The sequence below is a fragment of the Chelmon rostratus genome, chromosome 4 (assembly GCF_017976325.1).
Source record: "Chelmon rostratus isolate fCheRos1 chromosome 4, fCheRos1.pri, whole genome shotgun sequence".
Lineage (NCBI taxonomy): Eukaryota > Metazoa > Chordata > Actinopteri > Chaetodontiformes > Chaetodontidae > Chelmon > Chelmon rostratus.
In genome coordinates, this window is record NC_055661.1 from 4,632,386 (window position 1) to 4,655,321 (window position 22,936).

The 22,936-nt window shown below is 43.2% G+C and overlaps 1 protein-coding gene across 2 annotated transcripts in view; it reads right to left on the bottom strand.

Annotated features, from left to right (window-relative positions):
* The window catches only part of zc3h3 (zinc finger CCCH-type containing 3), a 57,485-nt gene extending 35,014 nt beyond the window's left edge, over positions 1-22,471 (bottom strand). For both annotated transcript variants that reach the window (XM_041935604.1, XM_041935603.1), the window contains exons 1-3: positions 22,423-22,471; positions 20,102-21,542; positions 19,678-19,850 (exon numbers count right to left, since the gene is read on the bottom strand). In XM_041935604.1, the coding sequence (XP_041791538.1) occupies positions 19,678-19,850; positions 20,102-21,542; positions 22,423-22,468 (1,660 nt within the window). In that variant the 5' untranslated portion in view covers positions 22,469-22,471. The remainder of the gene's footprint in view (positions 1-19,677; positions 19,851-20,101; positions 21,543-22,422) is intronic.
* Between the last annotated feature and the right edge of the window lie 465 nt (positions 22,472-22,936).

Consider the following 22,936-nt stretch of genomic DNA (forward strand, 5'->3'; position numbering starts at 1 on the left):
AGCAATTTATCCTGAGTGTCATGTGTTATCAGCATTAAACTTATATCATTTGATTATGTCTCTACTGTACATTCAAAAACTGTGTGAAAATCAACATCTGATCAAAAACAATTTCTACATGCTACGAGCACCATCCATGTCTAAGTAATTTTCCAATTGTTGAATGATGATGAATGAGACTCGACAACATCCTTGATGAATAATTCAATGATAATAGCCCCTATGTATGCTTTTCCAGAGTAGCCATATGCTCCCGTAGCCATAAAGTACATCAATAATGTAAATAAGACATGATGAAAACACACATTTCCTGTGAACTCGACCTTGACCCTGACCCCAACCCTGAGAGCAGACCAAATCTTTAGTGGTGATCAGGACTCCATCAGGTTGGGATTTGGCATGAACATTTCACGTCTTGTCCCATGACGTGTGTGTCACACACACAAGTGTCGTGTTTAGTCAAAGGGATGACTGCAGCTGTCAATCAGTAGATCCCATTAGACGCATCAAGAGGAAGAGCCCGGGGCTTTGTCCACTTAAGGGTTGCCATTATTACATACATTACGTGCATCTGTTTGTGAGTATAGAACGCGTATGTGTGTGTTTGTGAGAGTGAATAAGCTTGGGGGGGGTGGGCGAGAGTGTCTCATAAAACCTTTTCCAAGTGTGACTGGGGCACTTGAAGGTTAAGTGAGTGCAGCCCTAGAGGGTAAGACAAGATTCCACAAGGGATGTGAACCTCTGCCCCGGACGATACACGTCAAGACCCCAAAGCAAGTAAGCAGCCCCAGGGGTGGGGGGGCAGCAAAAAGACAGCAGACTGTCAGGGAGAGACAAGAAAGAGGGGAAGGACATGTGCAGTTGGCTATTAATGGGTCCTGTTGTTGTTCTGATTTTTGAATGCTGTATTGACTATGACATGGAGGTCTTTACAAGGTTTAAGAACACTGACCTCACTGACCTCAAAACTGTTGTCGACATGGGAAAGAAAAGGATCCATGTTTTTAGTTTCATTTTTTTGTATTTACCTTTTTTCGTAATTTATTATAATAATTAATGTATTAAAAATAAACATCCTGGTCTTGTCGTCCTCTGAACTGTGTTATCATTTTGTTGCCAAGCTGTTGTTACACTCAGAAATAGTTTCCGTCTTGGATGTCTTGGCTCACAACATTCTTGCACTGAACGTCATCTTGAGAAAGAAGAGCTGGTGTGTGGACCTGCAGCGTATTGGTTGACTTTGATTCATCATACTGAAGGACTTGTTGAAGACGCAGGGCCCTGCGGTACTGTACGTCAGTCACCACATGCGCGCGCGCACGCACGCACACGCGCACGCGCACGCACACGCACACACACACACACACACACACACACAGGGAGCAGAGCCGGGTCAGTGGTGTAGATTAAACCAGGACTGAGGTTCTGGTTGCAGGTGTCAGCATGGTGCGCATCCATCACGCTGCTGATTCTTTTGGGCCAGTGAGTGATGGACCCCTATCAGCCGGTCGGACGCCGACCCTCAACTTCTGTTTTAGCCGCTGAGTGAGAGACAAGGGGGTGATGTACAAACCCACCGGGAGACACAGACAAATGTGTCGGGGTATTAAGAGAAAAAGCGCGGGGGGTGGGGGGCAGCTTGAGGAGAGGGGAGACGGGGGTGTCGAAAAGAGAACCACACAGATGGGAGGTGCTGCTCATGAGGACTATTTAGGTGTTCTTTAAACTGGACTGTGAGCAGAGACACATCGCTCAGGGGATAGGGGTTAGATATAGCTGCACTCCTTCAAGGTCAGAGAATGAAAACACACTTTCACATTGAGCTCTAACATGGCCAGGCCATCAACATTACTTCTTTCTTTCTCAGGTGTTTTCTTCCTTAATCTACATCTGAAAAGCCAATTAAATGATTAGTCCATTGACAAAAATAAGGGTCAACTATTCTGATAATCAATTAATCATTGCAGTTAAATTTCAAGCCAAAAAGCTAAAGATTTGATGGTTTCAGCTTCTCCATAGTGAGGATCTGCTGCTTTTTTTTCTTCTTCTTAATTTATGAAAAATCTTTGGGTTTTGGGGAGTTCGTTTAATAAAAACAAAAGCAATCTGAAGTAATCATCTTGGGCTCTTTTTTTTTTTTTTGCTGTTTCCTGATGTTTGACAGATGTATTCTAAGCGACCTTATCTGTAACAAAATGATCATTAGTTGCAGCCCTACTTAAACCATTCTGATTTGTAAACAAGGAAAAGGGATGAAGATGCTCATTACAGCACATGGTTTTGGAATGACATGTTGAATAATCCAAGCCGGTATCACGCCAAAGCGTATTAATACACCCGGCACTCACCGTGTCTGTGTCACGTTTTGTGTCGGCGAGTTGTGAAAACAACACCTTCTCATTCAGCGGTCAAGTCAGTCACAATAATTATACTACGTCCAGTTCCACTGACAAAATAAAGCCCGCTGAGAAACATGTCACACGGTCACAGTTTGATTAAGTTTAGGTACCAGAACTGCTTGGTTAGGTTTGGAGAAAGATCATGGTTTGGCTCAAAATAACTACCTCCATTAAGAAAGTAACACTGACCTACTATTGGTTTAACATGGGTCTCCTGTGTGAAACACCAGTCCACCCTGCAATACATTTTGAGACTGGACTGAATAATCACATGAGTGTAATGTCTGGCTGTCCACAGACTTCCGCACAGTGTATAGATAAAAGTCCTTGCATTTTAGATGTCTGTATTGTATACTTCAATTCATTACTCACTGAGGTGCTCTGATTAGCTCCTTTTTATTGGTCCCTAGAACTCATAAGGAAATCGGAAAAAAGAGGTTTTGTGTTCACTTCTTTTAACTGCAATAACTTACCTTCACATGGTGTGTCTTATCTAAAACCAAAATTCGTAGTTGTCTCCTTATTGCATGACAACTTGTGTTTCTTGTGCTTTGTGGCTTTCCTGTGATTCTCACTGTTTAGTCTTAGTTGTTTGTTACATGCAGTTTGTTGCACACAAGAAAATGAGATGTAACATCTCTCTTGTCTTTACCATACAATTAAAATCTCACCATGTTGATCCTTACCTTGTTAAAACCTTGATCACTCCTATATTTAGACAAACCCCTCGGTTTTTATTCTGTTCTGTTTTGCTTTTACTGCCTCTACAATAATGCAGCCTTCTATCTGAGTGCTGTATATATATATATATTACCAGCATCTGATGACAGCACTAGAATAAGAAAGTGGCCTTAAGTAACTGTAAAGGTTTGCATGTCCAATAATATATATATAGTCCTATCGTATAGATTTACAGATGAGCCCTGGCAATGACACTGATATCTGACCTTTGAGTCTCGATGTAATTAAGAGGGTCTGCTGGAATAATGACAGAACTCTCTCTGAAGGTTCACTCTGGACCTGGGCCATGGTCGGCTCAGTAACGGGGGGCCCGGCTCTTGACATGGCATTTATTGGGATGAAAAGTGGGGGCTCAGAGGCTAAAGGTGAGAAGGGAGAAATGAGGACGACAGGGTGATCGGGGACAGTCAAGTCTCTTGTCGGCTTGGGCAGTAATTTGGTGAGGGCAGGGGACCCAAGAGGCTCCCACTCCACCCTCTCTGATCCTCTCTGAAGACCAGCAGGCATCTGAAGACGACAGGCTCCAAATACACAAACCTCCAACTACTTTTCACTTTTGTTCTTCCATGTCTACATGTGTGTCCTTAGCTGTATCTGCCCTTCTCTTGTACAGCATCCTCACCCACCAACAGCCCCCTCATTCCATGGTGGCATTCTGGGTACAGCTGCCAGGGCCTAATTGGTCCCTTTGGGCATGGGAAGAGCTGGCAGCAGCCCGCTAAAATGCTGATTACAACCAGGAGGAACGGGCATCTGCTCGAAGTGGACATCGCTGCTGAACTGCTAGCATGGTCCGCTCACAAGCACATACACAGAGGTATATGTACTAATAAAGGTCCTTCAAAGTCAGAGCAGATGTGAGACCAGACTAACAGCATTTAAGTCATTCACTACATAAAGTGGCAGCAAGCCAAATGTCAGTTCTAGGCTTTGGTTACTGACTATATCACAAGTTACTGAATGAAAAAGTAGATTCAAATTTAATGACATTACTTCCTAAAACTACTTGATGCATGAAGGCATACCATAACTTGACTACACACAAAACTGCTAAAATGACAAAAGAAATCCATCACAATTGTGTACTTTTCACAGGAACATCTGTTCTTCCCTGCGATTCCAAGTCCAGCTGGTAAATTCTAACCTCATGTTCTCAACAATAATTCTCCAAACTGCATGTATTCTATAAACCAGCACTGCCTGCGTGGTGGTATCATATCATTAACCAGCAGGTAAACAAACTAAGTGCAACACACATCTTTTCTGTATTATGCTACCCCCGCAGTTACTAGGTAAACTGTACAGACAGAAGAACGTGTCAAGGTGTGGCAGCTGGAATGTGCCAATTTTGGGAGCAAATGGAATGAAATTGCTGCTTTTCTGGAGCATCGGTTCCAGGAAAAAGGACAGTAGTCAATCAGGACATGTAAACATGTGTCCAAACAATAAGTAGTAGTCTGAAGGAGTCACGCCGTTGTGTGTGCTGCTCTTTAAACAGACAGAAATGGTACCTACAACCTCTACAACATTCGCAAAACAGATTTTAAACTGGGGGTTCACTTCACTAAAGGCAAGCACTTGGGTGTATCTTGGGCTTCATAACTTAATAAGTAGCTTTGCATTAGAAAAGTGAAGTATTACGGATACTTTGTACCCCATCCCCCAGCAACCAGCTGACTAACTCACACAGCAACACTTAACAAAACAACCAGGTAACCGGTCAGGTGAGGAAAATACCTCGAGCCATAGTTTGTTTCATTTAAAAACAACCTCATGGATTTCTTTTTTCTGTTAATCAAACAGTGTCAGTGCATTAGCTACACAATCCTCATCATCGTGGTAATTCAGCACACATCACTCCATACTAGTCTCAATGTGATAGAGATAAGTGAGGAAATAGCAGCATGGTGATCCTCTTGAAAATAGAGCAGGGGACATGGACTTCAAGTACAGGCGCTCACTGTAAGACAGCAGCCATCACATGTACATGTATCACATGCACAGATGCATGCATGCAGGCTGTAAACAGGCGGTGATAGCATGAGGCAGCGATCTCATGTTTCTGTGTAAGAACAGGAGACAGAAACAAGATGAAAGTGTGATGTAACCCAGGGGAAGGCACCGTTTCCTATCAAGGGCCATTTCAATTTCTACAAAATGCTCGCGGGCGATACTAAACTACTCAAGATGTGTCATACTAACCTCTGTGATCGCTGTAACTGAATCTTGTGAATGAATGTTGCGTTCAGGGACCACTTGGAAGAACGTGTTAGTTTAATATTTAATGCTATTTTCTTCTATCAGAAAAAAATTCTCTGACATTCTCGCAGGCCGTGTACGGCCTGGAGGCCGGACTTTCCCACCCCTGATCCAGATGCATGCATCTGATGTGTCCACTCTATGTTGTGTCTGACGGTGGACAAGCTAACAATGGAATCATTTTAAGGGAGAAAATGGGAAAAAATAAACACTAAACATAACAAATAATAAAAAATTAACTTGTCGGTTCCCTGGCTTTCATTAGGCTACATCATGTTTGACTCACATTTCACATTCACATACTAACATTATAGTTTATATTGTCGGTGGCAGTTATTTGGCAATCAGCACAGCATTACTGTCATCGAACAAGACGGTCAATGATATCAGTGTGGGTCTCCACAGAGACAGAGTGAAGTATTTAACAGCTAAGCCCCCCAAAGACAGGACACAAATTAACCACACACAGCACAGGCATACACACATGTGGTGCGCACACACACACACATACAGAGTGGCCCTCTGGACAGGAGACAAATTAACCACTTCCCACAGAGCAATTCACAAGGGAGCAGGGGACAGTAAACGGCAAATGATCAATATTGCTGCTCTGGGAGTGCCCACACAATATTAGCCCCCACACGTAGATACATTTAAGTGCACGTGCATTGTGCAAACACATAAATATACACAAACGTGTGCAGGGGACAGCATACCAATCCGTTGACTGAACATAATATTTTAAGGCCAAAAGAGGTCAGTTTGATGCAGGTGTCCGTGTGTGACAGAGGAAGTCGTGATGCTCTTGTCCCCGGTTAGACAAGTGGCTTTCTTCCCCCACCTCTTTTTTTTTTTTTTTTTACTCCTCTTTAACTCTTAAGCTACAATGACAGGAGACAAACTAGCTATTTCCCCCAGAGCAACTCACCGGGGACAGCAGAAAATGAACTGCCCCAGATCAATACTGTACTCTCCCTCACAGTCACTCTGCTCTCCTCCACAAATACGCAGCAAAGTGGGGCCCTCTGGAAAAAGACACTTCAAGATTTGAGCCTGAATTTCAAAGAAACAAATAAGAATGAGTGTTTGCATGTATTAGCTCTCATTGAGTGAGTTTGTCTGGAAGTATTTCAGACCACAAGTGAGAATCTTGGACGCTGATGAAGATGCAGGTATGCCATGTAAGACTATTCCTGCATGTATACATTCATGATGCAGCCTGGCTATTTGTCACAGCCTGGTAAAGGTCAACCTGCTTACATGCAGCTTGAACACACTGCACTCAATATCTCTGCCCCTATGAATAAACCAATTTACCTGGAGCAACATCTTCTAGCTAGTATCCACTTTTTTTAATCTCTTAACCTTTTGACACAGTGTCAAGCAATGGGTGTTGTTCTGGATAAATGACTACATGTTTATTTGCTACAGTGATTTGTTGTTGGCAAAAATCCTACATTAACAATTCCTTGAAATAACATTTCTTGGTCATCATCTTCCAAAAACTGAAGTGTCACACTGAAAGAAGTTGACATGGTTGCACATCCTTAAAAATGCCGACACAAAAGCTTATCTCTGGAAATATGTACATTCACATGTGTCAAATAAAACTCAGTCTGAATTTTGACGTGAACAGGGGCGGGAGTTCACCAGCCGCTCGGGTTGCTGAGCCAGCAGTCAACATGTGCAGAGCCCCCTCTACAGCTCGATGGCAGGAATGCAACAGCAGGATCTGCCCATGCACAAACACATATGCGTGCATGTGCAGGTGTGTGTGAGTCCTGAATCTGGCTGTACATCCTGACCCACTCACAAGTGAGTATAAATAGTTCTGACCCCACATTCTGGGATTTCCTGCCAAGTCTCTGCTGGCCCAAGAAGACATGATGGGATCAAGACCAGGGGCTCTCTCTGACCAATCACAACTGCTGCCTGCTGCAGTCTACTGACGGCCAATGTGGGACCACAGTCAAACCGTTATCACAGCCAGCAGACACTAACCACTGCTGATAACCCACCACCAGCCAGGATTTAAATAAGGAACAGACCAACTAATCATCAAGACATCATCAAATTATTAGATTTAGTGATGCTGATTTTTTTTTACTTTTGTTCAGCTATGTAGTGCTAAAATGAGTAGTTGATTAAAGCAGATCAGAAAAGCAGATTCATCAGAAAAAGAAAATCTCCAGAAAGTGAATGAATACCAGCTTCAATAAAACTGTGTATTAATTGTTTACAACTTTTAAATCTATGTTTCCATTTTCTTAACTGTGATGATACGCTACATTTTGCGGATTTACATAATTTAAATTCTATACCTTTCACAAAAACAAGTAATTTGAAGACGTGGCGTAGTACTGGGAAAACTGTGAGGGGCATTTTTCACCATTTTTTCACATTTTGTAAACAGTCACTTTCATCAAAGTGATCAATGATAAAAGTGATTTTGAGTTGAGTCAGTCCATTCAATTCGATTAGTATGCAGGGTCAATTTGTTGAGCCTCAATGACAGCATCAAAGATGATGTGACGATCACAAATCTGTCATCATTGTCTTGGCCCGTAGCACCAGATATTAATATCACAACCAGAGCTAATAGTCTGAGCTCTCCAGCCTTCCGTGCTAACCACACTCTGCCCTCCATGCCAAACCCTGCTGGCATCATGGCTGCTGGAAACAACCACAGCTTCCAGCACTGGAGTTGCCATACCAAAACGGTTACACCTCCGCCACCACGAATGCCAACGGCGCTAACGCCAACTCACTGACAGTCACATCGAAGCCACGGCGCTACTGTAAATCATAAGAGTTGTTTTGACAGGGAGTGCAAGAGGAAGTGAGCCACTTAATGCTGCGATCACCGTCCATGTGGCGGATACACATAGACAAACACAAACACACTCCCCCCAGCAACACACACACACACAGTTGAGGACTCAATTACTCTGCTTCTGTCCAGAGCAAATCTCACTAATTAAATAGGTTAAGCATTAATTATTCAACCAGAGAGAGAGAGAGACTCTTGATGAGGGCGGAGGCGAGGTAGAGGGTAAAGGAGCATGGGAAGTGGGTGATGGAGGGGGATGCAACATTCTTCTCGGGCTATAAAACAATCCACACCCAGCGCAGCTAATCAATACAGCCCTGCTGGAATTAGCAGTTATCTTAAAGCCCTTTAACAAGAGCGTGCTGACTGACAAACACAAACAATCATCCATTATTAAATACCAAAACACAACCAAGGACCGGGGGGGGGGGCTTGGAGTGGTGTGGTGGTGGAAGGAGGGTAAGGAGGTTGAGGCTCTGAAATGAGCGGGACCTTAATTGAGGACCAGGGAGAAACAGACGAATGAAATGGACTAAGAAGGACGGATGAAAGGATAATTCCTTTTTATTACAACTTGGGTCATATTTCCATGATTCTGGCCATCTTTTCTTTTAGTTGATTTCAGATCTCTTTAAAAAAAAAAAGTCCAGTGGTGCAAGAAATGAGTGGCCAAACTATCAGAATTTGTGTCCAAGCTTTCAGTTTATCCACATGATTTTAGTCTTCTTTGGAGGCAAAAAAAGCAACCCAAAATGTGGGTAATAATGCATCATTGTGCATGCAAACATCTGGTGAGCACAGTAGGACAAAGACTATTACAAAAAAATTGAATTACAATATCAACTGCCTCATGTTTAAAGTTTTTTATGTGTATCACTGTTGTAACAAATTACTTTTAGCATGTTGCTGGCTATAAACTCAACATGAGCCCCAAATAGTAATATGCTAGAATGATCTTTTAAAGAGAAGAGGGGAAGAGAGCGGTTGACAGGACCAATCAATCATTTAGTTTACACCTGCCCATCATGTCTCTGCTGAAGAATCTGCAACAGCATTTGTTCCTAACACAGACAACATTATTCCTAATGGTTAAATCTGGGGGCCACCTGTACGGAGGTCATGGTGGGCTTAAGAAGTCAACTCTCTGACTGAGGTCAGGAACGTAAGGGAAAGTCGAGGCTCAGAGGTTTGCATGGTGATCATGGCTGGAGGCGCACATTCAAATACCCGAAGACCCAAGAGGGTGGCCAAAACTTAACTTTCCCCATGGGAGGGACAAAGACACAAGGGGAATAAAGTAGAGGAGAGGATGAGTGGGGACCAAGAGTGCAACGGAGGAACTTAGATGGGAGGAAAAGGAGTAGTAGGAACTGGTGGAGGAGATTGTAAAGGGTCACTGAATAACTCAACAAGACCAAAATAGACTTGGGGGGGCTCGGGTGTCTAGGCTGGTATGACTGAAATGGAAAGTTGGAATGGTTGAGAAAAAAAAAAAAAAAGAAATGACAAGAAGATAGGGGGTCAGGTTTCGCTTCAGCCTGGGGCCGCGACCTGGAGCCTGGTTCTGGGGTTTGGATGGAGAGCCAGATGGGGCATGAGACTGACAGGGGGACAGAAAGCTGGCGACAGACAGAAAGACAGAGATAACAATGATAGGAGCCATATAAAATTCACTAACATTACAGGAATACGGGATTTGGCCCCTTTTTGGCTCCACCGACCCACCATTAATTAGGGGAGTTCGGTTAATCCCTGTGTACAGGGAGGAAGCAGAGGAATAAAGTGAGGAGTGATGGTGGTTGAGCAATCACAGAATGTGACAGCAGATAGATGACCACAAAGAGAAATAGTGGAGAGAGAAAAGTGTGGAAAGTGCTGAAAATAGCTTGTGCTCTGTGGGTGGACTTGTGTGTGGCCAGTGTGACCTCTGCAGTGATGGCACAACAACATACATCTTAAGCCTGGACACCCCTGACCCCTTCAAAGCACTGATCCCAGAATCTGATCAGCAGAGTAGGAGGATAATCACACTACACTCAGTTTTGGCAGGGAAAGCATAGCTGGGTGATGTTTCTGCATAACACCTACCATGATATGAATTACAGCTTGATTCCACCGGGCTGTGACGCGGCCGCCGGAGCTGATCGCAGCCGTTCTAGACAATGCTTGTGATTCCACCGGAAACACTGCAGCGTGTTTCAGAAGCATCCCAGAAGAGGCAAACATACATGCTTTGGAGGGGTGGATGGGCACAGAGGGGGTTTGCTAACAACTGTAGGAGCTGCTAGTGTCTGGCCAGGACTAGCTTCCGAGAAAAAACTAGCGCAACTGTAAATGACAGCAAAACCACGGTAAAGACTCCCATGCTGAGCTGAAAGGAAACGAGTGAGTGCACATAATATTGGTGAATAACATGTTTTGGGATTGGACAGCTGAAACTGGTTTGGTGGAAAATTGACAACTACAGGCCAGAGAACACAGAGTCGTCAGTTGGACTTAAGCTCTGTACTTGCAGAGTGGAAACAGTACAAGTTGTAAAAACACAACAGCACACTGGTGCGTAAGGCACAAAGACACAAGTGCATGCAGATCTGGGCAAGCTAGGCTAGCCAGTTAGCATTAAAACTTCACAAGGATAATTTCCAAACAGGTGAAACAGGTGACATCACTTTTTTCCTTACTGGGCCCTACACACTTCAAACCAGTGTGAAAAGCAAGGACCTAAACAGGTACACACAAAACTCACCAACACACCAAATCTGGACCCATCGCTCAGAGTAAAAGTGAAAAAACTCATTAGTTCATTGAGAATTCTTCAGGGCCTTTAAGTTTCCCACCACAGGCTTAAGTTGTCCCTGATCTACCACAAAGGAAAACAGTGCATGTGGACCAAAAGAACTGGAATTTAATGCACAGTTCAACTTTGGCTGTGTAAAGCTAATACAGAGGTCCCGAAGTCAACCCCTTTAAAAGAAGATTGCATTATGTGATTAAACTGTACAGAACAATTTATAAACCTCCCAGAAATCCCCAGCAAGACCCTGAAGTCATAAACCACCCCTCTTGTCAACAGCCATACCCAGTGCCCAGATAATCCTCCCCTTGCCATAATGACTAACCAGCGACCAACCCCCCCCCCCCCCCAGTCACACAATCCCTGCTCTACCATGTGTCCATGCCCGTGTGTGTGGGACATAATTAACATGCCGAGCGCTCCTCAGACTCTTTGCTCGTCTTCTCACGTAAACGGCAAAATCTCAATGATCATTATGGTAACAAGTCAGTGTGTGCAGACATATGGAGGAGTGCAGGGGGAGATAGGGTTACTGTCATAGGGTCGGGGGTACAGCAGGGTGAGGGGGGTGGGCAGCTTTACCCGCATGCTCTCCAGCTGACAAAAGGTGAAGATTTATGGTCCCCTGACTTTCCCCTCCCCGCTACCAGAACAGACATGCTTTATGTAACACAACAAGACCAAAACCATACAGGACTAGCACACATTGATTCATACAATTAAAAAAAATTGTTCAAGAAAAAACTGTTTAGTTTTGCTGCATGATGGTTGAGTTTTGGCAATTTTCAATGCTGCAGACATGAGTGGCCCCATCTTGCCGAAAATAAAGAAGGTCTCGGCTAACGTCAGAGAAATGATGAAATTTTCATGAAATATAATAATCTGGTTTTGACATTTAACGCCTCCACCAACTTATTTTCCTGGGTGAAAATCGCTGGCATTGACAGAGTGTCTGACACAAACATGTACACTTGGTGTGACTGCAGGCGCATTTTTACAACTTAATGATACTTTTGTTCTGCTTGACATCTGTACCACAGCTCCGGTCTTGGCACTAGATTTGAAAATTTTGCAATATAAAGCTTAAATGAATAAGCAAAAATATAAAGCATAATATTTTAGTTTATTAGACCATTTGGAAAAACACTGGTATAGTCCTTTAAAAAAATAGCAAAAAATAATAATTTTCAAAAAGTGGAACAGCAAATCATTATTTGAACTGAATGAATTACACACCGCAGACTGTCATCAGAAGACAATGTGATGAGGAATTGGGCGTGTGGCTGCTTAAATACTGGAAAGTCAGATCGTCATCAGGATCATACCCTTATAGCTAAAGACGGCAACACCTCCTACCCCAGCCAAGCTATTTACAAATAAATGACACCGGCATGGCCTGCCATGTGTTCTCAAATCATTAGTGAGGCTCTGCCTGCAACCTGTTAGGTTTCTGATTTATTCAGACAGCCTGGCACATGGGCCACTCCTCTGGATACCAAGAAAACATTTACCTCCTTAACTGGGAACAAGTCACAGTCAACTCAGGCTAAAGTTTCTAGACTCAATAGTATTGATTGCACATTTCAGCACATGCCGCTCACCCCTCCTCCTTGCAAATACACAGGATAAAAGCACCCTCTCATGATGGCAGACAGCACTGTCGGAACATATAGAACAAACCATAAGACTGATATTTCAAAAAATTTAAAAAAGGGGAAAAAAACCTGAATATTCTTGCTCAACAGGGAAAAGTTATCGAGTCATTTGGCCAGGTTTAGCAAAGTGCTACACGTGTTCACAAGCCTCTGTGTGTCCTCAAGGCGAGCAAGATCCTGCTGCATGTTGACCTCAAATGAGTCAGAACTTTAATTATGGCCAGTTGACAGTTTGATGAGAGTGCGTGGAAGGGGGAGGGGTCTTACAACACACATGAGGAGGAGTTACTCATGTGGACATACTGTAGGTACAGGGGTCTAACCACTGTCATGCACGGTTCCACGGATCCTGAGAGGTTAATCAAAATGCCAAATGTTACTGTGCACCGCGGAAGAGAGCTATACTGAGCTTGTCCTGTACAAGACACCATCTTACAAGAGAAACCGAATCATTCACGCAACCAAATAGCCATGCTGTTATATATACTGTTATATATATAGGCACAAAGATAAATGAATGCTGAGGTTCAAGCTACTTCTTCCTCTTGAATGCTAAAACATACTCGGAAAACAAACAAAAACTTCTGTGCCTCTCCTCGTTCTGCAATGGCAACTGCGCTTTCTGCATAAATCATTATGGCAATGCAGCGGTTCTGGATGGGTGATTTGTTTGCATGTGTGTGGGCACACATGTTTTTCAAAGCACGTGTGTGTGTGTGAGACAAATGGTGACTGATATAAAAAGAAAGCAGGCGAGAGAAAAACCACAGACAGAGGGACAGACAGAAAGAGAAGACAGAGGTCCACCTGTTCGACACAGAGAGCCTGAGAAAGTGCGGAGGAATGAGCAGAATGCCAGTGTGTGCGTGGCTGTGTGTGTCTGTGCATTAGGTTGAGGTCCACACGGTGCAAATGTGTAAGCGTTGTCCAACTGAAGATACTATGGGAGCACTGGGGAATGGCATTCAGAGAACGGTATGTAGAAAAGCAGCTGATGGGAGAATCATACACACCAATACACACGCGCACACTCACACAAACACACACGAATACACAGACAAACTATTAAATTCATCTGACCAATAAAAGGTTCTGAGAAAGACTAGCATACACATGCATTAGATGTAGAGTGGCACCTCCAACATGCACATAGCAATGTCCAAACAAACAAACAAGCAGTTCTTCCATACACTGCCTCGGCATGTGTGTGCGCGTGAGTGTGTGTGTGTACATGTGGGAGTGTGAGCCTGTGAGGGGACAGCTCAGGACAAGTGGCTGCAGTGTGAAGGAAAAGTGGGAGAAATTGGAGCAAGTGTGAACCAGAGAGTGATGCAAATAAGCAAACAAAAATAAACAAACGTGTGTCAAGCCAAGTTGAAGTCAAAAAAAGGACAGGGTGGGCTTTAGAGTGCAGTCCAAAGACAAACGCGCTGGCAGTCATATTTTCATATCAACTGAAATACACAGAATGCCAAAAATCGTGTCGTGTATCTAGGTTAAAAAAAAACATTCTCTTACTTCCTGGATAGTAACATAGAGATACAAGCTTTTAAGCCACACACAAACAAGTGAGTAAGGCTTAAGAACTTGAAGCAAATCAATGATCACCTACTAAGAAGAGTGATAATACTCTGAGAATCAGATTAGCATCTTTGTAATCAAGACTGACAAAAGACCAGCACGAGACAAAGAGAGTTTCGAGACAACTCACGATATACAAACAACTATAAGGATGTAATTTGGTGTTGCAACAGTAGAGCTGAAGGTACACTAATTGGTCTGCACAGACATCAGTGCAAAAACAAGGTTCATCTTTCTGCAATTTACTGTTGACTTCTGCTGTAATCAACAAACATTCAACAGCCTGGCTCATTTTTTGCAGAAACAATAGCAACTTTAGAGTTAAAAAAAAAACTTAAGTCCAACATAAGTGATATTTGACATGCATGAGACAGACAGACAGTCAGGTGCTGCTGGTGTATGTTGCTTTTTAGTATAACGCTGCTGTCCTGTTGTTAGAGAAGCTGCAATCAGCAAATCACTTTAAGTTTTAAAGCAGGCAAATCAACATTTTCTTTAAGTGCAGGTATCTTGAAACAGCAGTAAGCAAACCTTCCCGCTGTGTAACTGGCCAACAGGCAGTAACAGAGATCAGAGGCGCCACACAAGCAGCAATAAATTTATTTCAATCATGAATAAAACAACACACAACAGTAATGACGTGATCAGTGTGTTTTACATTCATCACTAACAAAATGAGTCTACATATTTGTCAATGAGCTCAATCCTAAGAGAATCAGATCAGTCAAAAGGTGCTTTTGCTGCTGTGTGATTGAAACCTAAATTCAATCAAAGCACAAATTAATTCAGTGAATAAGTGCTTTGATGGCTGCTCAGCGCGGGCCGATCCACATGAAGAACTTGAAATTAGACTCTGAAAAAAATGTTTTTCTGAGCTCCTCAAATTATTGTGCAGCACGGCAGTTTGTTGATAGCATCCCATCTGTGTTTGCATGTGTCCGTACGTACAGCAGTGTGCACACATCAGTGGAGAAAGCGGGAAATGTCAGAGAGAGCACGGCCTCGATGCAGAGCAGCACATTTGATTTATGGGTGAAATAAACGGGATCAGTGTAGGCACAGAAACGGGATCCCTGAGGGAGGGGGGAGGAATCTTTTGTGGTGGTAATGGGCTCCATGGTATCGGGTGGTGAACGGGTGGGGGCAGCGTGTTGGTAAGATGACGCTGAGAGCGCAAAGGTGGCAGAACTGCCACTCTAAGACAGACACTCATACTACAACACACAAACAGGTCAACAATCTGACCCCTCTGTGTGTGTGTGTGTGTGTGTGTGTGTGTGTGTGTGTGTGTGTGTGTGTGTGCGTGTGCGCGAATGGATACATCCACTTATAAATACTAACGAGTATTACTCTGAGAGTTAGTTAGACTAAAAACAATAAAAAACAAAATAGTGTGCGTTGGCGACGGGGGTGAGAGACATCAAACCAGAGACGGGATTTAATAACTCTAAAAAAGCAACAGTCATTTCATGCTCCGATTTGACATTTGCGGTGTTAACAGTTAAATGATGTCGTTGTATGTTACAAAGTAATCTACCAGGAAAGTGCACTTGAACATATTTCATTAATCAAAATCAATAGCACTGTCATCATAAACCACTTACGAGGCCGCGAGAACAAAGACGAATGTTAAATTTATCTCCAAAAACTGTCAGTTGTAAAAATCACGGAGCTACGTCCTGGTTAAACTCTGACCAACTGAACAGTATTTCCTGTGGGTGCATGTGCTTTTTAAAATGATAGATGATATTATAACTGACAATACATTTTCACTGTCTTAATATACATATTATTATGGTTTGAATAATTGGATACATGCTGTAAAACATGACTTCAAGGGCACATACAATATAACCCATCTACAGGACCATCTCTCAGCGTACTGCACAATGTTTCTAATTAAGAGCTTCAATTCCAACATAAAGTAAAGTTTGTCTCATAAGGAAGTGGCTTTTGAAAATAGGTGCTGATTCAGGAAATTGTAGGAGGCATTTTCGCTATTTTCTTTCATCGACTTAAAGATTGAGAAAGTAATCAGCAGCCTAACCAATAATACAAATAATCCTGATTTACAGCAAGAGTTATCACTTATTTCAATATTATATTTGCGTGTTCATTCTACATTAGCTCTTTAAATTCTATTTGTCAGAAAGCGCTTTACAAATTCAGATGAACTCTCATGACATTAAGTTCACACCTAGAATAAGATTATGCAGAAAACGCCTGCAGTCTGCAAAGTGATATGCAGTACCGGGCTTAAAAAAGTCACAAGTCATATTAGCAGAGCAGCCAAGACAGCTACAGAGAGGAAAGAGACTGAGCGAGACTGGATGAGAGATGGTGAGGGAGGAAAGAAACCGGAGTGAGATAGAGACCTAAAACGCTCCAGAAGCCTGTCACATGGGGCCTGAAGCCGCACGGCTCAGCACTCTTCCTCTCTGTGTTCTGTCCGTTCCTGACATTTATCTGCTTTATTAGATTATCTGGGCTACATGGCTGTCTCCGGGCACGCATACACATTTAGATATATACATTCTCACACACACACACAAGCACACACACCTCTCAATTCACTGCAGCCCTTAACTGCTTACTTAGGTTTATGCCCTCTTTAAATTAAAGCACAGATAACAGAGCACCCCAGAAAACACCCGTCCCTAACACGGAGACGAGAGGCTAAGGCCGGCCATTGAGGAGGAAATTAAGACGCATTGTTTGTGGGTGTATTATCATGCATGTGTGAGTGGTCATAAGGTTGGTTTTTAACGGGCTCATCTATAGGGACTCTGCTTCCCATCATTAGTAATTCAATTTGCTCTTTATTAGCAGCTCTTATCGGAGGCACAGACGGCTACGGGCAGCTTTCCTCACTCCATCTTCCTCTTCATTCACCCCTGCTCCACCTTTCCTGTGTCTCTGATTCCGAATCCCCATCTTTAATTAGAGATGCATGTGTTCCTGCTGTAAGGCCATTCAGGTTCTTCGCATGACATAAAATACATGGAGAAATGATGAAGAGGAAAGGAAGGGGGGAAGGATGTAGTAGGTGTGGGAAAGTACACATGAAGTTTAAGAGTCAGAAAAAGAGAAGCAGACTGATAGACGCAGAGCCATAGGGACGAATAAAGCCTAATGTTAATAGTGATGGCTTTTCTAATGTCTTCTGACTCCATTGAGTATGGGAGATTACACCAAGATGGGCATGAGGCGTGTAGGGTACACACAGAATGACCGGAGGGTTGGAGGGGCAAGGGGAGGGAGGGAGGGGGTGAGAGAGGGAGGGAGGGAGCTGTAAAAACAATGATTGCTTTCCATCAGGTTAGGCCTATATTCTACAGTTCGTTAAAACAATCCAATTTGCAAAAGGATAATTATGCATTAGCTCCTTTTTATCTACTGGAGGGAGAGCGGTGCCAGGGCTTGATAGCAGCAGCGCTGCCTGCCTCCACCTCCGCAAATTACCCGCTATCGGCACTTGTTCGCCATCACGGCTGAATTGGGCAATCAATTAACCTCCCCCCTCCTCCTCTTATAGTCTGCCTGTAAGCCTCTCCAGTGACAGCCAGGAACACAAAGCCTGGACAAGGACGACATGGATATGAGCTGCTGCCCTCTGCTGGACATGGCGGTAACAGCTGCGGTCAAGTGCCATTCACTTTCACCCATTCCATACCACATAGCACTTGGAAGCAGGTTTTGAGTATGTAGCGTGTACACGTTGGAAAAATGAACGGGAAAAAAGTAAATTCAAGAAAAAAAGCAGTATGCACGGGGAAAAAGGAGGTTTGAGTGTGTTGTTTGGAGTAATTAAAATGAATCTTTACAGAGATAAAAACAGACCTTAAAAAACATTGGCGGGATCATTTCAAAATCTCAGCTTGAACCATCAGCACATGTACTACATTGTTTCCTACAAGCACAACTTGTGAACTAACTGCAAAAGCAATGTACTTGATGACTGGCATGTACAGCAGCACATACTGCATGGTAGTAGTAGTAGTTGTTGGTAGTCTGATGCCACTTGGGCACAGGTGGTGTAGGACTTAAACAAATACTAAAGTGAGACACGGTACCAAAGTAGAAAGAAATTTAGGTTAACAAAATGCAACCAACTAAGAACCAAACAAGCAAGTGAGAATCCACTCAAACTATTAGCATGTTACTGGATATAAAACCACAATCAGGATGAAAGTATTCCTCCGAAAACTCTTTGAATGATCTCTGATGGCACATCAGCTACTAACTGCGTGTTTGAAATCTTCTGAACTGACTTTGATGAATAAAACACAGTGAACATACAGAAACAGAAGACAGCATCACTTAAACTGGATTCGTGCCATAGTTGTTGGGGTCAGTCTAGTCAAAGTGGACATGTGAAACAGTAGAGAGATATAAATAGCATCACACAAAACACAAGTCAAATCAATGATTTTGTGCAATTACAGAAAGTATAAACCTGCCAGTTTTGCAGAATAAGCTTAACCACTGAAATTCAAAAGAATATGACTCATTGCGAATACGAACTATTAATACACCAATATACTAATTGTAACTAATTCCAGTTTGGTGGAAATGTCAGGAGATCCTGCAGGACTTGCGAACTGTTTAGGTTTTTGAATGCTTGATGGACAGTTGGTGAGTTATTGGCTAAAACAAGTTGTCATAGCACCACCAAATGGCCATAGGGTGCAGTTCTTATTTAAGTCTTGGGCCAGAAATTAAATTTACAGTAGCTGCAAAGTTGAGCTGCTGATAGCCTTACTGTATGGTTACTGAAATCCACATGCTTGTGAATGGGGTAGAGGTAATCATAAAAGGGTGAAGCAACCAGAATTACCACCTTGCGGTTGTATGCCTCCACTAAGCAGACAAAATGCAGTTTACACCCATGTCTGAACACTTTGAAGGAATTGAATAAAAGTTATTAACTGCATTTTGTGGTAAAATGGAAGTTCTCGTTATATTGACGTGTGTGATTCCAGTGAATCACAGCGACCTTTGACCACCAAATTCTAAACACTTCATCCTTGAATCCAAATGAACGTTTGTGCCAAATCTGAGGAAATTCCCATGAGGTGTTACTGAGATGTCATGTTCACAAAAAAGGACAAATGGATAAGCCAAAAACATAATGTCTCCACCCAAGGCTGTCGCTGGTGCAGAGTCAGCATTTATACTATAAACTCACAGAGAACACAGCTGTACCATAACTAACCAGAGTAGATACGTTCCCTTTTAACCATGTTATGTTATTTTCTATGGATGAGCATTTGGTTGACAGCTCATCAGAGAAATTAGTCATGGCAAAACTCACAACAGAAAAAGTCTGCATAGTAAATGAAAATGAATGAAACTGAACCTGAACAATACTTAACAACAACAATCTTGTACTGTTGGTCTGTAGTGTGTGCTCCTTACTTGTCCTTGAGAAGCTAGGGGGTAGCCTCCTCAACTTGTGTCTACCAAAAGACACAAGCTCCCTGGAGGGAGCCCTCCTAACTCCAATGGGACTCCTGGTCAGGGTGTGCATGCGGCCGCGTGGGGAGTACCTTACTGCTGATGGGCCGGTCACCTTCTCTGACCCGGCTCCACTGTGGTGACAGGACAAAGGGCGAAAGAGAACCGTGTAATCAGTAATACACTACAGGCTGCTTTAAAGCAAACGATACTGAGAAACATCTGTTTACTTTGTGTATATACAACAGTCTGCCATACTTTGCTGCCACCTTCTGGCAAGACAGTTAAATGAAACAAACTGAACAGAATTAGAGAAGATCTCGGAGCAGAAATAAACCTTGAACAAAATGAAGGCACAGATTATGTGCAAGCTTCCATTACTTACCTACTAGCAGACTTCCTAATGATTTTCATCGTGCTGCGGAGCTTGAACCCACCAGGGGAGGAGGACGGCATAAGGGAGGTATGATGGGTTACAGAGGGGGAACCAACAAGTCCTCCCTTCACTCCTTTGTTGCTTTTTTCTGACGTCCAGTGGAAGGCAGATCTGCGACGGGCCACTGCTGCTCCTCCTGCCACTGCTGCCGAGGTACTCTGACCTCCAGCCTTCCAGCGGTAACGGCTACCCAGTGAGGAGTTGGTAGAGGCCCCTGCAATTCCCTTTTTTATCTTAGCGGAGGGAGCAGAGACTGCTCTGAGTTTCTTGGTGGCCTCTCCCTTCTCCAGAGCTCTCTGGGAAGGAGTCAAGGCTTTGGGCGACAGTGATTTTCGAGATAGTTTAGCTTGGGCTCCAGCAGAGGAGGACACCCATTTGTACTTGGAGGTCTTGGGGGCTACAGTGACCAGGCTCAGCTTTCGAGGTAACTTCTTGGCAGGGTTTCTCTTAGTGACTGGGAATAAGGGGGAGCTTCCGCTGGCAACTTTTGAGATTGACGTTGGAGCAACAGTTGCAGCTTTACCTGTGGGTGAGGAGCTAGCTTGTTTGGGCTCCGCCCCTCCCACATTCTGGCTCTTTACCCAAGTGAACTTGGATTTTTTCAAAAAAGGTGTACTGTTTTGGCCCTGGCTTGTGTGAGACGTATTGCCAGTCGGGAGAATAGCTGCAGTTGTTGTATCAATAGCCCGTTTACCCTCAGTGCTGGTTTTGCTTGTCGGGGAAGGTTTGGTCTGTGCGTGAGAGCTGCCCTGTAAACTGGTTGAGGTGTTGGCTTTGACAGAAGAGGGCACTTCTGAAGAACCACTGACTTTCTTTTCTGGCAGGTCTCCATGCCTCCTTTGAGCCATCTGCTGAAATTCTTGATTCTGTCTGTGAGGCGTTTCATGTTGCATACTAGTGCCCGTTGAGCTTGAACCTCCTGTTCCATCTCCACGCTGAGACACAGCTGCCCCTGTTTTTCTCAGAGCGTCTGTGTTTTTCTCCTCTGTTGCGACTCCCCTAACCCCTGTGATGTTTGTTTGTCCTTCTCTCTTCTGTTGAGAGATCCCTGACGATAAAGTGGCAGTTTTGACTCTAACACTCTCTTCTCCTCTGCTGTGGCCGGGCAGTGAGGTGCTGTGAAACGTACTGTGGGAACTAGACTGATGAACAGAGGAGGAGGGTGAAGCTGGGGGATGTCCAGCAGAGGGCTGGGGGTTCTTGTTTCTCAGTGAGTACGTTTTCCTCCAACTTCCATGGGTGTGAGGAGCATATGGTCTCCCTCTGGAGCTGTGAGGATGGATGACAGATGTGCTGCGACCTCTGGCTGATGTTGGAGCTTCTGGCTGCCTCTGCACAACTCTTGCATATGGGGTGTCGCCATGGATGCTCTTATGATTATTGATGAGTGCTGGGAATTTGACAAAAGAAATTATTTAATTGTACAATCACTTCCAGACTGATTGACAATAATATCAAGCCATGCAAAACAGTTATTCTACCCAAGAAGACATATTTCTCTCTTTCCTTTAGTGGTATTTAGGCATGCAGAAGACAGAGTAATAGGACGATCCAATAATGCATCTGTTAAACACGATCCAGACACATGTCACTTTGGGAATAATATTTAGAGACAGGCATGGTAAGACTCTTGTGTTTCACCAGTCGCTAACATAGTTCAATATGAATAAAATGTTCACTACTGCTGAGCTGAGCCAAGTGATCTGGCTCACTAGAAGGAGCTAACGTTTGGATCACTACTCTACACAGCGCGTTTAATTTGCTTACAACAGGTTGGAAGTGCTATCTCCACAGAGGTGGCACAAACCGATACGTTCAAGAGATCTTTTAATCAGCTATCGACATTTTTGAACAAAATGTAGCATATCCTGTTAGAAAACAATTAGCTGACGCTAGTTAAGCTTGCTTGCTCTCCAGCTGTGTTGTGGAAGGGGAGAGTGAAACAAGGCTGAACTATTAACCTGTTGACAGCATTAACAGCCAATTAGTTATTTACTTCAAATGAAAACTGAATATACAATATATTAATTAACGTTGTCTCCACATGCAATATATGGAATGTAGATAAAAGCAACAGCGTCTCTTCCTCGTCGAGTGGGGAGTTGGAGCTGGAGGCAAAGCTAACGGTTAACGTTTGTTTTTAAATACTTAAAAACGCGGTCCCCACATCCACACGACTGCTCCCAATTTAAAAAATACAACAATTAAACGTTGTTTTCGAACCCGACTGCTATCAAACAAACTGTCGACCATAAACAAAGGAAATTTACTTTGTAGATGTTCAATTTGCCTCTTCAGCGCTTCTCTCTCCTCCATGTTTACGCTTAACCGTTTCGTCATCAAATCGCGACAAGGTCGTTGAAGATGATGCATTTCATATTGTCCAATCACAGAACGCGGTATACACAATAGAATAAGCGATTATAGCCTCAGTTTTGCCTTACAGGCTTTAATTTAAGAGACGACTGCCATGTGGTGCAAAATTTTCTTGCAATTTATTTGACAGGATTAATGTGTAGGATCGTATGAAGATTCAAAATGTTCATCATTAGTCACATAAATAAGATATTGTTAAGTAGACAATAATCGATCATTTAAATTATTTTAATTATAATTATTCAGCTCAGGCTTATCTATACCATAACCGAATTCATAGCAAGTCATTTTTATTAAAAATTGTATTTTATCTTAGTTTTAACGTTTCTTTACAATAAACATTTTTAATCCCACTAACAGAAATAAGGTTGCTATTTTCCACCAGTGCAGTAGCTGTCTACACACAGT